This window comes from Prionailurus bengalensis, chromosome C1 (assembly GCF_016509475.1).
Source record: "Prionailurus bengalensis isolate Pbe53 chromosome C1, Fcat_Pben_1.1_paternal_pri, whole genome shotgun sequence".
NCBI lineage: Eukaryota > Metazoa > Chordata > Mammalia > Carnivora > Felidae > Prionailurus > Prionailurus bengalensis.
This window is the reverse complement of record NC_057345.1, coordinates 20,080,942-20,094,587: the sequence shown is the minus strand read 5'-3', so window position 1 is coordinate 20,094,587 and position 13,646 is coordinate 20,080,942. Positions and strand designations below refer to the sequence as shown.

General features: G+C 49.9%; 1 protein-coding gene across 2 annotated transcripts in view; it reads right to left on the bottom strand.

Moving 5' to 3' along the window:
- Positions 1 to 3,777: 3,777 nt before the first annotated feature.
- ARID1A (AT-rich interaction domain 1A) overlaps positions 3,778 to 13,646 on the bottom strand; it is a 69,847-nt gene continuing 59,978 nt past the window's right edge. Inside the window, exons 12-20 of one of the 2 annotated variants that reach the window (XM_043574152.1) lie at positions 13,098 to 13,305; positions 11,798 to 11,930; positions 11,449 to 11,624; positions 10,934 to 11,084; positions 10,718 to 10,852; positions 10,537 to 10,633; positions 9,171 to 10,062; positions 8,694 to 8,824; positions 3,778 to 6,869 (exon numbers count right to left, since the gene is read on the bottom strand). In XM_043574152.1, the coding sequence (XP_043430087.1) occupies positions 5,139 to 6,869; positions 8,694 to 8,824; positions 9,171 to 10,062; positions 10,537 to 10,633; positions 10,718 to 10,852; positions 10,934 to 11,084; positions 11,449 to 11,624; positions 11,798 to 11,930; positions 13,098 to 13,305 (3,654 nt within the window). In that variant the 3' untranslated portion in view covers positions 3,778 to 5,138. The remainder of the gene's footprint in view (positions 6,870 to 8,693; positions 8,825 to 9,170; positions 10,063 to 10,536; positions 10,634 to 10,717; positions 10,853 to 10,933; positions 11,085 to 11,448; positions 11,625 to 11,797; positions 11,931 to 13,097; positions 13,306 to 13,646) is intronic. The other variant, XM_043574153.1, reaches the window with a different exon arrangement.

Below are 13,646 nucleotides of genomic sequence, written 5' to 3'. Positions count from 1 at the left end.
GAGGTGTGAAGAAGGAAGGTTGGTAGTTCTCATGGAGCACTCACCATGCTGAGCAACCTGACTCATTTCTTTCTGTAGCTGCCTTGCCTTGCTCCTGCACCATATCCAAGCCCCAGACCGAGCAGTGTATCTATTCTCAGTAATGCAGTTTCAGACACTAAACTTTCCTTTTTTTTTTTTTTTTTGAGTTTATTTATTTTGAGAGAGAAAGAGAACGGGCGGGGGACGAGCAGAGAGCAAGGGAGAAGAAGAATCCCAAGCAGGCTCCTCATTGTCAGCACAGAGCCGGATGGGGGGGCTCGAACTCACGAACCCGTGAGATCAAGAGCTGAGCCGAAGTCAAGAACCGGATGCTTAACTGACTGAGCGACGCAGGCACCCGAGACACTAAACTTTCCATGGCCCCAGTCCTATGGGAATGATGGAGTAGGTGACCCTGATCCTGGCTTTGAGGCCACGCCATTATGGGATAAAAGTGACCGCACTGGCTTCTGATTCAGTCACCGCCAACTGTTAGCAGGCAGGTCTAATGCCTGTGATGACAGGCAGGCATCTGTGCCTTACGAGAACTTTATGCCACTTCTTTCCCCTGTGGGTATCCACTGGCAGTTTCCAAGGGTGCCCGGTGACATTTACATCCATCCTGAGATCTGGGGTGGCACCAGTCAGGTTTTGGACATTTACCACAAGCAGCATCCTTTTGGCCTCTGTTGTATCATTTGAAGACGTCCATCCACCGTAGGACAAAGTCCCCACCCTGCCTCTCAATTGCAGGAGCCACCAGACACTGACCCTTTAAAGGTCATGACACTAAATATTTTTCACCCTTCTTTCGGTGTTTGCCTTTCAGTAGTTAGAAAACCTTGACCCCACTGAGAGGCCTAGTGGGAAGGGCCTTAGCCACTTGGGGGTGGCAGTGGCTGCAAGGCAAAAGAGCCAATGAGGTTGAGAGTATTGTTTAGGCCAGACTTGGCTGCTCTCCAGCTATGAAAGAAGGTTAAGGTCATTTGGGGGGTGGGGAGGGAGGAGCCTGGGAAAAGAACTACTGGCCACACCCCTGGGTTCTCTACTGGCGAGGTTCTATTTACTTCTCAAAAGCAAATTACTCACAGCTCAGTGGCTAGCAGTTCTCTCAGCCTGTGGTAACTCCAGTCAGAAACTGGAGACCAGGCTAGGCTCCCCCTGCATTGCAGGAGAGTAGATGAAAGGAACCCAGGAAACCAAACTCCTAGGTAATGCTCCACACACAGCCCAGAAATGCACTTTCTAGACTAGAAAATGAAGTTGAAGAGGCCCGGTGCAAATATAGCCATTAGCAACACCGCTCACCAAAATATAGATATGAAAAGTTTCCCATGTAGTTTTTTTTTTTTTCCAGGAGAGTCCTAGGAAGGCATCCTGGTTGACGGAGGTTCGCCATTGTCTCTACCTCCCCCTTAATCAATAGAGAAAGACACTGATTATTCATTCCTGTCCCTGACCCAAATATTAACAACCACACTTAGGCTGATGAACACTTGATTGATATTCTTGGGACACTTTTTACCTCATGCTGAATACAACAAAGATCTTTCCTGCGGAGCTCCACAGCTAGATTCAGTTACTCCTTGTTGTCCTCTGACCCAGGAAGGAGGGCCTTCGTCAGCAGGACCTTGCTTGGTGTGTGAGCTCAAACCAGCTCAAACCATTTTCAACTGTAAAATGGGAACCAGAATACTGATTCACAGGCACAATCCTCAATCCTCCCTTGTAAGGTTATTTGACCTACTACATCTGGTACCCAAGTAGGTACTCACTAGAAGACCGTGGTTTCAAGTTTACTTCTAAGTGTCCACAACAATAGCATTTTCTCTGTTACTGCTTCTGATCTCTCCGTTGTTTCCCCAAAGAAGATGAACAGAGAAGCTCTATATTGCAACATTTAGCCTCATAAAAGTAACTGCATCTGGCCAACATCTACAATTTCATTCAACAGCTACTTAAGTGGCCAGGCTGTTGTAGGACAGGGATGGAGCAGTGAACAAAATAACTTCCCTGCCCTCAGAGAGCTTACATTCTAGTGGAAGACGACAGGGGAGTACAATATACAGTTGACCCTTGAACACTGGGCTTGAACCGCACAGGTTCACTTAGATTTTTCGATACGGTGCAGTACTCTTAAGTGTATTTTCTGTTACGATTTTCCTGACATTTTCCCTCTCTACCTTGATTGTAGAAACACTGTATATAATACATGTAACATACAAAATATGCGTTAATCAACTGTTTGTGTATCAGTGAGCCTTTTCCCATGAAAAGTAGGCCAATAGTGTTAAGTTTTGGGGGGGATCAAAAGTTATACGTGTTATTTCTGGGGCACCTAGCCGGCTGGCTCAGTTGGTGGAGCATGGGAATTCTTGATCTTGGGGTGATGAGTTCAAGCCCCACGCCGTGGGTCAAGATTACTTAAAAAGGAAAAAAAATAAAAGCAACGTGTAAAATTAAAAAAAAAAAAATTACACATGTATTTTTTGCTTGGGCAGGGGGTTGGTGCGCCCGTAACCTCCGCACTGTTCAAGGGTCAACCATACATAGGCCAGATGGTAACAAGTGCTACCAAGTAAGGTAAAGCAGAGAGGGAAATAAGGCAGGGGAGCAGAGATTGCTATTTTAAATAAGGTAGCCAGGGAAGGATTCGCTGATACAGTATTTGAGCAAAGACCTGAAGGAGAGAAGGACTTCAGCCATGTAGTTATCTGGTCAAAGAGTATTCTGGACAGAGGGAACAGTAAAGTGCAAAAGCCCTGAGGTGGAAACATTGCTATGTGGTGGAGCGAGCAACGGGGAAGAGAAAAGGGGCCCAGGGAGGTAATAGCAAGCCAGATAACGGAGTGAGACACACTGAAGGATTTTTTTTTTTTTGATCTTAGGTTTTAAAGGGAGCGTTTCTGGTTACTATGTCAAGAATAGGTTCAACCAGGCAAAGCAGAAGCAAGAAGGTCAGTTTGGGGAGTAGTTCATGAATTCAAGAAAGATAGGATAGCGTCTCGAACTACAGTGATAATGGCTAGACTGAGGGTTCTTTTTTGGAGAGTGCTAACATACTGGATGTAGAAATGATAGTAGTTGGGTTTTTGGGTTTTTTTTTTTTTTTTTTTTTTTGCCAAGGAATGGAGTTGCTGTTTACTGGGAAAACTATGGGAGAAGCAGGCTTCTAGGGGGAAGTCAGAGCATTTTAGCTTGGGGGGGGGGGTGTTCAAATTAAACTTCCAAGCAGAGATGTCAAGAAGCAGCTGAATGCTCAAATCTGGTAACAGAGGAGAGTGGCAGTCTGGAGAAATAAAGTTAAGTTGGAGGCTGCCTCAAGATAAATGATTGGTTTACTGTTAAAGATTTTCTAGAAAAGCAGATATCCTCCCTTTGCCAACTATTTCCGAAAGTTTTTTTTTTTCTTTCCTAGAGCATCATCAATTTCTTTGGCTATTACACCCGTTTCATTTCAAGAGGCTAATGTGTTTTTTATGTCTAAAACTTCCTCTTGCAGGTGTAATCATCTCAGACGCTTTCTTGCACTGTAGAAGGTAAAGCAGGATGTGATGCAACAGTGACAGCGTCCAGGATGCCACCACTCACACCACTCAGTGGGGAGAGAGAGCGCACCACAGGAGATTTCCAAAAAAAAAAAAAAAAAAAAAAAAAAAAACACCAAAACCGAGACCGGCAACTCCCCATGCCCCCCCCCCCCGAAAGGTCAAGCTTTTAAATAGTCGGAAAACAGTAAAAAGCCTCACAAACGTCTTACCAAGATTTAATGTACATTTATTCTTAACACGTGGAACATATAGTATAAAGATTTCATACTGAATAAATGATATTCATTAAGCCAAAAAAGGAAAAAAGGAGGAATTTACATCAAGTTTTAGCTACATTGTTTGAAATACAAATATGCAGATTTTATCACTGAAAAAATCTCAATTGTGTTTCTTCATCAGGAACTTCAACTGAACCTAGAACTTTTTCACACCTCGATTAGAAAGAAAACAAAACAAAACAAAAAACCCGGAAAAAAATAAACTATAAGTTGATTGGCTGCTGAGACAGCAAGGACTTTTTACAGAGACCTGTACAGCATCGCGCCGAGGGGGGCGATGTCTGGCAAGAGATTAAATAGCTGTGTCTCGCTTTGTGCAGGTCACCAACTTGTTAACTCGTCATACTATAAAGGGGTAGCTGGGAGGGGGACCAAACTGTGGGTATCCAAGGGTATGTGCAATGTACAACGTCATGTATATACACACGTGGCAGCGCAGCCGCTGCAGCTAAGGTTAAAACCAGTTCTAAGAGGTGATCTCAGGGTTATTCATACAATCAAGGAGGAGAGAAAGAGGTCAGGGTGTTGTAGGTTCACACATGATACTTTGGGGGAAAAGCCTTTTTTTTTTTTTTTTCTCCTCAACGTTTAACTAAAAACATTTTTAAAAACTACAGCTTGCTGCTGACCCAGCGTTTTCTCTTGTTTCCATGTGAGACATTATTATTACAGTATGTTTACAGTATCGGGTGTACAGTACAGTACATGAAAGGGTCTACACTCTACTGCACAGGCCTCTCCAGTGAACAGAGTCTGTCCACAACTGCGAACTTCTCGGCTCCCGCAAGATTGTGAATGTACAACAATAAACCACACACAGTTCAGCAGTCACCTTTTTTGTCCTTCAGAGGGTTTTTTTTTTTTTGTATTTTTTTCCTTTTTTTTTTTTTTTACCATTAAAAACAGTTATGAAATGTGGCATCCCGTCGATGCAAGGGCCGGGAAAGCCATTTTTATTTTATTTTATTTTTTTTCCCCAAACTCACTGTAAACGACAGTAACTTTGGTTAAAATAAAAAAGTCTTCTATGTAGGCAGAGCTTTGTCTTTCCAAACAGGGTGGGGTCCTGAGGGGAGTGAGGTGAGGACAAGGAACAGACAGGTGAGGGGGGGTGGGGGGGAGAGGAGGAGGAAAGAGAACTAGGAGAGACTTTTGACCCAAGGGAGAAGCCGGACAGCACAGGGTAAACTGGATTCTGAGGTGGTTTTGCATAAATAAAGGGCAACAGTCAGTTTCTAAGTTCTCCACACACGCACACACACACAGGGAGGGAGGTGTCCCACGGCTGTCATGACTGGCCAATCAAAAACAGTACATCGCAAATGACTTGTGAAACCAACGAGTTCATCAACGGCGAGACCGAGATGTCCAACAGCCGCGACTCGTACAGCGTGAACTCCGAGTGGTTCTCGTCCACCTTGGCCAGGGCCAGCAGCGCGCGGGCAGCCCGCCGCATCATGTCCACGCTAGTTGGCTCGAAGGGCGGGTTCTGCATGTGGAGCAGGCTGGCCTGGCTCTGCTGGAACTGTGTGGCGGCGAGGCTGTCCTCCAGGAAGCCCAGGAGGTTGCCGATGCTGCCCTTCTGCACTGCGATGGCACGGGCCGCCAGGCTGTCGCCCTGCGCCAGATTGGCCAGCAGTACCACGGCCATCTCCCGGCACACCGGGTTCTTTCGGTCACTGAGGAAGCGCACCATGGTGCTATACAACTTCTCCAGGCGGCTGAAGGGGGGAGTGGCCAGGATCAGGTCCACATTGTTGTCCTGGATGCTGAGTTTGCTGAGGGTTTCCAAGACCAGTCTCTGCGGGGAGAGGACGGCGTTGGGGCCCAGGGTGGAGAAGGGGTCCTGGGCTTCGGCGGAAGGGCAGACTGCCCAGTGTAGGAGTCCGTCCAGGACAGGCAGGCAAATGCTCTCAGGGTATGGGGAGAGGTCCAACTGCCCCGAGATGTTGGCGAGTGTGACCAAGGTGTTTTCCCGGAGCATCTCCAAGCAGTCCCACCACCACTCCACTTTGTTGCAGCTCACCCCTTGGTCCTGCTCCTCCTCCTTCTCGTAAGTCAGTGGTGCCTGCTTCCGCTCTGGGTGCTTGTGGTGCAGAAGGATCAGCTTGCCCAGGATCAGCAGCAGCCCCGGGTGTTTGGACATCTCAAAGTCGTTGCCTGGCACGAACGACAGGCTTCGGATGGTGTTGGAGACACAGACGCAGCGCTTGGCGAGGGAATCCTGCCAGTCCAGAAGGGTACACAGTGGGGTCTCATCTTTACTGTGGGGCTCGTCCTCTAGGATCTTGATGTTCCGGTGGCTCTGTGCCGGGCTGATGCCAAATGGAAACTTGCTGCTCTCCTTGGTGGCCTCTGCACTCTTAGCTCCCTCCTCGCTCAACGTGCTAGACCGGGTGGACAACATGTCATCCATTGTGGCTGTGATCCGTTTCTCTGGAGGGCCATCGGGTGGGGGGCCCTCCTGTTCTGTTGTCCCTGGTGTCCCCTCTGCCGCCGTGACGTGTTTCCGGGTGACTGGTGGGCAGGGCACATGAGGCCGGGTAGGCAGCAGCTCCGTCTTGCTCTCAAAGTGGGTCTGGATATGCTCAGTGGTGTCCCCCCCACCAATCCGCCAGTGCAGCAGGCCACTGTCAAACTCCTGCACACGCCCAAGCTTATCTGAGCAGTCCACCACAAACGGGTCATTCTTCTGCACGATCTTTACCGGGAGCTTGTCAAACTTGCTAACCAGTTTCTCCTCACTACTCTCCGAGGCCGCCTTGTCCTTGCTCGAAAAGGCCATCTCCTCATCATTTTCCACTACTTCCTCCTCTTCTTCCTCCTCTAGTTTAGGACCTAGAAGGTCTTCCTCCTCCTCCCCCTCCATAGGGGCTGGACTAGACGCCTTGCTGAATCTCCCAGGGTCCAGTAGTGTTCTCTGTCCTGGGTCACCCACCTCATACTCCTTTAAAATGCCAAAGATCTCGATGAGGCAACGCCGGAAATATTCCACAAGGAGCTCTAGCAACCCTGGGAGCTAAAAGAGGAAAAAAACAGGAGATAAATTAAGGGAGAGAAGTGGGCTAAATGAGAGGATCCTTGACTTGAGAGGCCCCCCCAAGGTCTTCTAGCAGATCTCCCCGCTTTCCTTGTAGGTCAGACATCTGTATCCCTGGGAGAGATGAGAGTTTCTCCTTTCCCAAAGGCTCTCGGCAGAGCAAGTCGTTGGGTCTCTCCAATGCCCAGCACACAGTTCTCCCTTCTGCTCAGCCTACCTCCACATAAGCCTGCTTCCAGCAGGACAGACGTGCTGACCGACAGCCCTGCACCTCACCATCTCACAGCCTCCTCTTTCCCTACCAATCCCTGCTTTTCTTCCTCAGGCCCAGTTTCCTACCCACTGGTCAATGCTACCGTCCCTCTTACGACACCCTACGTCACACTGCCAAGTGTAGCCCGAGGCTAGGCACGGTGGGGTGACCCCTCTAACACGAGCTGAGAGAAGAAGAGATGCAGTGTGGACAGATATTCACCTGCTCTCTTCTCCAAGCTCCCCAACATTCCAGGAGGCTAGACCTCCATGAATCAATCGTGCAACGTAATGAAAGGGATGAGGCTTCGGTCCTCCAAACACTGGTGCAAGCTGGTGCTAGACAGACCCAAATCCCAGCTTGGATCCGAAACAGGCTAGTTATCTCTAGAAGAAAACCCTAATTGCCAGTCAGATTAAATCTCTGGCAAGACTACAGCAAAATGGAAAAAATAAGGGCTTTAGAATTAGAAAGACCTAGGTTTGAATTCCGGCTTTTCTAGGAACTAGCCATATGATTTAAACTCTCTAAGCTGTACTTCTTCTATCTTTCCACTGAACATGACGGAAATTCCTAAACTTTACACGGTGGTTCTGAGGACTAAATGGAATATACCAAATGCCTGGCATATGGAAATCAGTATCTGTTCCTTTTCTTTCTCATGGGGAGGCAATCTTATAAAATGGACATCAAGTCAGGCTTTGGAATCAGAAAGACCCTGATGATAGCTGTGTGAACTTGGGCAAAGATAAGACTCTCAACCGACTTACTCATCTCTAAGAGGCCACATGTGCCTCGGAAGACTGTTGTGAGGCTGACATGAAAGAAAATATGAAGGATCTGGCACAAGGTGATGGCACAATAAATGGTTAACTATTAATAACAATGCTCCCTAGTCAGCTCCTTGATAGATGGGTTGGTAAGTGCTAAGGATGATCAAAAAGACTGGGATGGTGCAGCAGAAACTCTTCCCAGCTAGTGGGAAAACTCAAGGTGCACACATCCTGTGGAAAGAGGATCCGGAGAACCATCTCTCTGCAAGAACGTAATTAAAATACCACCATCACCCCTCGCCCCCCGCCAAGCCTACTTCTTTCCACTTCCCTTTCTATACCTTAGGAAAATGGGATTGATAAAGACCTCCCGTACTCATGGTGGATGAAGTAAGAAGGGGAAAAAAAGAAACTGTCATGCTCACTAATAAAGACCACAGGTTTTTCTTGTAATCTGAAAAGGTGGTGTCCTCACTCACACCAACAGAATCTGCATTTCTTACCGATTCCAAAAAGTTTCTCCCCAATTCCCTTTGAAGTCAATCCTGATACCTTACACAAATTATTATTGTTCCCAGTGTTCTGGGCCCATGGCCAGTGGCAAAGTACTGGCATGGAATCAAAGCACTGGCATGGAAGATACCAGAGAGTGAGTGAGAGAGGGGAGACCATGTTGGCCGCGGAAGGCTTAATTCCCTGTGTCACGTAGCACTGTCTACTTCAAGAAGATCTCAGGCCCTCCCATTCTTCCAATCTTTCCGAGGCGCCTGTACTCACCTGACTGAGGTTGAAGGTCATGATGCTGTTGTCGTCATACAGCAGGATGTTAATGGTGTCTAATGCCCATGTGCTCTCTGCCAGCAGCCCAGACTTGAGGGACATCATTACCCGCCATGCCTCCGGGGTTCCTGAAATAAACCTCCATGTCGTCCATCTACCAAGCCCAGGTTGGCCGGATGCTCCCCCAGGGCTGGCCCATCAGTCAGGCTACTCTGAAGATAACACATGGCGGGAGGCAGTTCCTATCTAGGAGAGGACACACATCTGCTTCTAGGCTCCCTTAGGACATCACTGCATGGCGCTTGCTTTTAGTAAAGCCTGATACCAGCTGTCTTCCTTATCCAAAGTTCTTTGGCTCTATTTCAGACAACACTGGACCAGATTTTATCTCATCCAGAATGTTGGGATGGAGACAAAAAAATGGACAAGACTTTAAGAAGAGATAAAGCAACCTGATCGGGGAGGTCTCCTTACCAATGTCTTTCATTGTGAGCCGCCTCCTCTGCTTCAACACAGGCTGTGTTGCTTCCACAGAGCCAGGTGGGAAGGTGATGTCCCGCCGAATCATGGGTGGCTGCACAGGGGCAGGTGCTATGTGCGAGGCAGGCACTGGGGGACCTGCCTTTTGCATCTTCATCCCAGAGTGCAGGAATGGAGACTTGCTAGGGGAGGTGCGGTTCTCCATTGGCCGGGGCAGGGGAGCGGGGCTGGATACCTGAGGAATGTGATTCTGCATGCTTGGCGGGGGCTGGTAGTTGGATGGAGGGGGCCTTGTCATGGGGGGCACGGGGGCAGAGGGACCATAAGGGGGCTGACGTGTGCCATGGGAAGGCCACGGGCCTTCATGGTTGGCCCTCTGATCCGTGTGCAGCATTTCATCTGTTCGGTTCACACCATGATAGGCGGGGCCCTGGGGGGCAGAGCCGGTGCTCTGCCTGTTGGCGTAATTGTAGGTCATGTCATTACGCCCTTGCCACATGGTGCCTTGCTGAGTAACCTCAGCCGATGCCTGTATGGGGCCACCCATCATTTGCGGTGGCATGTTCTGCTGGGCATTGGAGCCGGGGGGTGCAGAGACACGGTCTCGGCCAAACTGGAATGGAAACTGGTTCTGGGGGCCGCCTGCTGGTCGGCGCTCAGTAGCAGCAGCGGCAGTGGCGGGGTAAGTGTTGCCATACTGGTTGTACACATCTTGCTGAGGGGAAGGCTGGGCAGCTTGCTGCTGGCTGGCAGGCTGGGGCTGGGCTGGGGGCAACTGCTGCTGTTGGGGCTGCCCCTGCCCCGTGCTGTACGGCACGCTGTACATCTCCCCTTCGTGCCGCTTGGCAGGAGGGCCGTACGTGCCATCCATCGGCCGCTTGTAATTCTAAGACAGGGACAAGCAGAGGGGAGGTTAAATTCTGCACTCAGGGACCCAAGATCCACACACAGCTGCCAAGATGGCTACACCAGACACTCGCCAGGCTTACTTCCACTCCTCTAGAAGAGGACACGGTCTCCAAGCGAACCAAGGATTCACCTTTACAAATGATCTTTTAAAGTTGTTTCTGAAATCAAGAACCATTCCCTATTCCCCTCTGGTTCTCCCTTGCTCTGCGTAGAAAAATGTACATAAGTCTAAAAATCAAAATAAGGCCTGTATCTGGCCCTTGTGGAGAACTAGAGAGACTGGACTAGAATCTAAACAGGACGAGGTTGAGGGCTTGGCTCTTCAGCAGAATTGGTCATGTAGGTGGGAGAACACCAAAGTATCAAAAGCAAGCCTAAACTTTTCAACTTCGTTTTCTAACTGCCTCTCAAGGGGAACCTGTGTGTCAGTTCACCCTGCTACCCTCCTCACCTGCTGCTGCTGCTGATACATTGTGGTCTGCTGGCTGGGGAAGGGGCTGCCGGAAGGGGTGCCTTGAGTGGAGAACTGATTGCCATAGGAATCATGTCTGCGGGAGGGAGAGAATCAGAGGATCAGGGTGGGAAATGGCAAAGCCTGAGCCACAACGACACTAGGACCAGGGTTCACTCACCGTTGTTGCTGCTGCTGCTGCTGCGGGGGGTAGCGGCTAGGAGAATACATCCCCGAGTCTGGGTTGGAAGGCATGAGATTCGGCTGTGGGGCTCCAGTGCCCATGTTTCCCTCGGGTCCTATTCCAGGCTCCGTCCTAAACACAATTGAAGAAGTGGATTGAGTCCACTAGAGCTGTGGGGTGCTGGGGTGGGACAGGAGCAGGGGCCATGCTTACCTCACTCTGTCATAAGGACCTCCATAGGGATAGTGCTGTCGAGGTCCCATCGCCACGTTTCCCAGCCCAGGGCCGGCAGCTCGGCTGTAGGGGTCTCCCATTCCGCCATTGGGGCCCTGCCCTGAGGACATGAAGGGATCACTCCCTGGAGCTGAGTACAGAAAGGAAGGCAGTGAGCAAACGGGTAAGCCAGCAGGCCTAGCAACCCACACCTTGCCTGCCCCAAAGACCAGGCCCTGTTTGGAGCTTGGGTTTGTTCCTACGGTTTCCCCGGCAAGTTCAAAAGAGATCTAAAGAGGCTCCAACCAGCAAAGAGCACATACTTGTTAAGGTATGACAAGGTAAGGCCAGGGAGAGGGAAACAAGAAAGGAGATAGGGACGAAGAGTGGTGGTTAGGTCTGGAAATGCCTTATCTCAAAAAATGGCTCGACAAGAACCCTGAGCCACTCTCAAGACATCCCCCCATTTCCCTGGCCCTGTCCTCAAGGGCACGAGGCCAACAGTAATTGGTCACCTTTCCTCATGCTGCCATAAGGATCCTTATTTGGCTCGTAGGACATGCGCCCCATCATGTCAGAGGTATTCATACTGGGCTGGTACCCAGGGTTTGGAGTCATGGAATTCCGCTTCTGGAATGTGGGGTCACTTCCATCAGGAAAGGCATCCTGGATCCCAACCGAATTGCTCCTGCTCCAGAGTGAGGAAAGCCAATTAAACCCCAAATAAAGCAATTCCTCCAGTAAGCAGTGCACATGCGAGTCACTGGCCAGGCAGGCAGAGCAGGGACCACTCTTGGGCTGCACAGAAGCTCATGCACTTCTGCTCAGGTCTTTCAACCCCCCTGCCCCTGCTCCTGGCCTTACCTCATGCCTGGCAAGGGGGGGATCTGACTGTGTGGTGTGGATGCTGGAGTTGGTGGCTTCAGGTCTCCTCCTTCTGCCATGGAACTGCTGGTTGACTGAGGTGTCTGTGGCCCCTGCATAGACCCAGATCCCGCTGTGGACAGAGATGTGGGGTGAGCCAGCAAGTGTTGAACTCTCACAGAAATACACAAATGCCCCAGGATCTTTTTGGAAGGGATTGCTATAAGGCTAAAGCTGGGGTTCTTTAAAGCCTGAATCACCCTTTTCAGCAGGAGATCGATCTATAAGGTCAGGTAATAGAGGAGGGAATTTGAGGGGTCTATTGCTCCTTGCTACGATTTCACATTTGGAGAACAGGAGTAGTGTGGCAATGCCATCACCACGCTAGTGATTTCCTGGACTCTCTGCCAGCTTCCCTGACTATTTTGCTTTCCTTCCCCAAGGACTCTGGCTAACTTACTAAACCCTGTAATGCGGGAGCCCAAGTTCCCAGGCAGAGCCCCTAGAATCCTAGGTAGGAAGGCTCCATCTTGCCCTAAACCTGCAGCGTGCTTTAGGAACCTAGGAGCTCCTACTCACAAGAATCTAGCACAGTGTCACCACTTAGGTTCCAATGTTCCTCCTCTAAGCTGATGCGAGCAGAACCACCAGTAATTAATGTTTCCATTAGTTACCATTCCCAACAGCAGACATCCCACTGCTTAGGCCTCCCCAGCTGATGAGTCATCTCAGGCACTCATTACACCCTCAGAGGTCAATACCAGGGCACATGTGTTTACACCCACCTTCTAGGAGCCCTGGCCCTCTTCCCTCTCCTTCCCATGCTTGCCCAGGACCCAGCCTCCTCTCAGAAAGGAGGGTGGGCAGAGGCCCTCCCATCAGAGAGTTCCATTCATATCCCTCCCTACCCGCTCCTTCCCATTCATTAGCATCTGAGCTCCCTGGGGAATTCAGGGCTCTCGTCTGAGCGGCATTCTAAGGCGCTGACATCAGTGGGCCAAAGCTCCCAGATGGCCCTGCCTCACTGCTATTTGTCAGATTTCCCCACTCCTCTGGTGTCCCTCCCACTCACTAGTTTACAAACATCTGGCAAGATGCCAGGTGCACAATGAAAATTAAAACTTAAGGGCTGCTACAGACTACGTCTCAAGGGAGTCGCCACCGTCCGCTCTTTAGTCTGCCAACTTGTTAAAGCCCTGTGGTAGGACAGGGCAGAGTACACGTCCCCGGTGCCAGGCACTGCCGGATAATGAGCCTGGACCCTGAATGCTTTGGTGGGGCGGCTCACCCAGATCCTTACCAGGAGAGGGAGGCTGGATCTTGGGCTGGGACTTCTTGGAATCAGCAGCTGCGAAGATGTCTGGGGGAGGGTCTTCCCCCCGTTCAATCTTGCACTCAAAGGCATAGAGACACTGGATGTACTGCTTTTTCAGGGAGCTGGCAGCGCTGCTTGAGGTGCCCACATTGAGGTTGGTCGCAAGTTCCCGCCATTTTTTGTTCTTGTTGACCTGTACAACCAACCAGAAGAGTCGGGGTACGTCTTCCACCTGATCTTCCTGCCCACAAGCCCCAGACCCCATCAGGCTTCCAGGTTCTCATCTCTTAGGGAATCACAGTTCTCAGTCAACCACCAAAGTTAACCCCGCTTGGTGCGTAAGTCCATGACAAGTGTTAAATCCATGGCTAGCGTCCCTCCACCCTCAGCAGGCTCTATCCACAGATCACTGCAACTAGCAGACAGTGCTTATTCACATGAGGGCAAATTTCACATCACTGTTAGTGGGAGAGAACAGAATTTAGAAGGTATGATGCTTTACACAAGTATATTACTGAAAACTGTTGTGCAAGT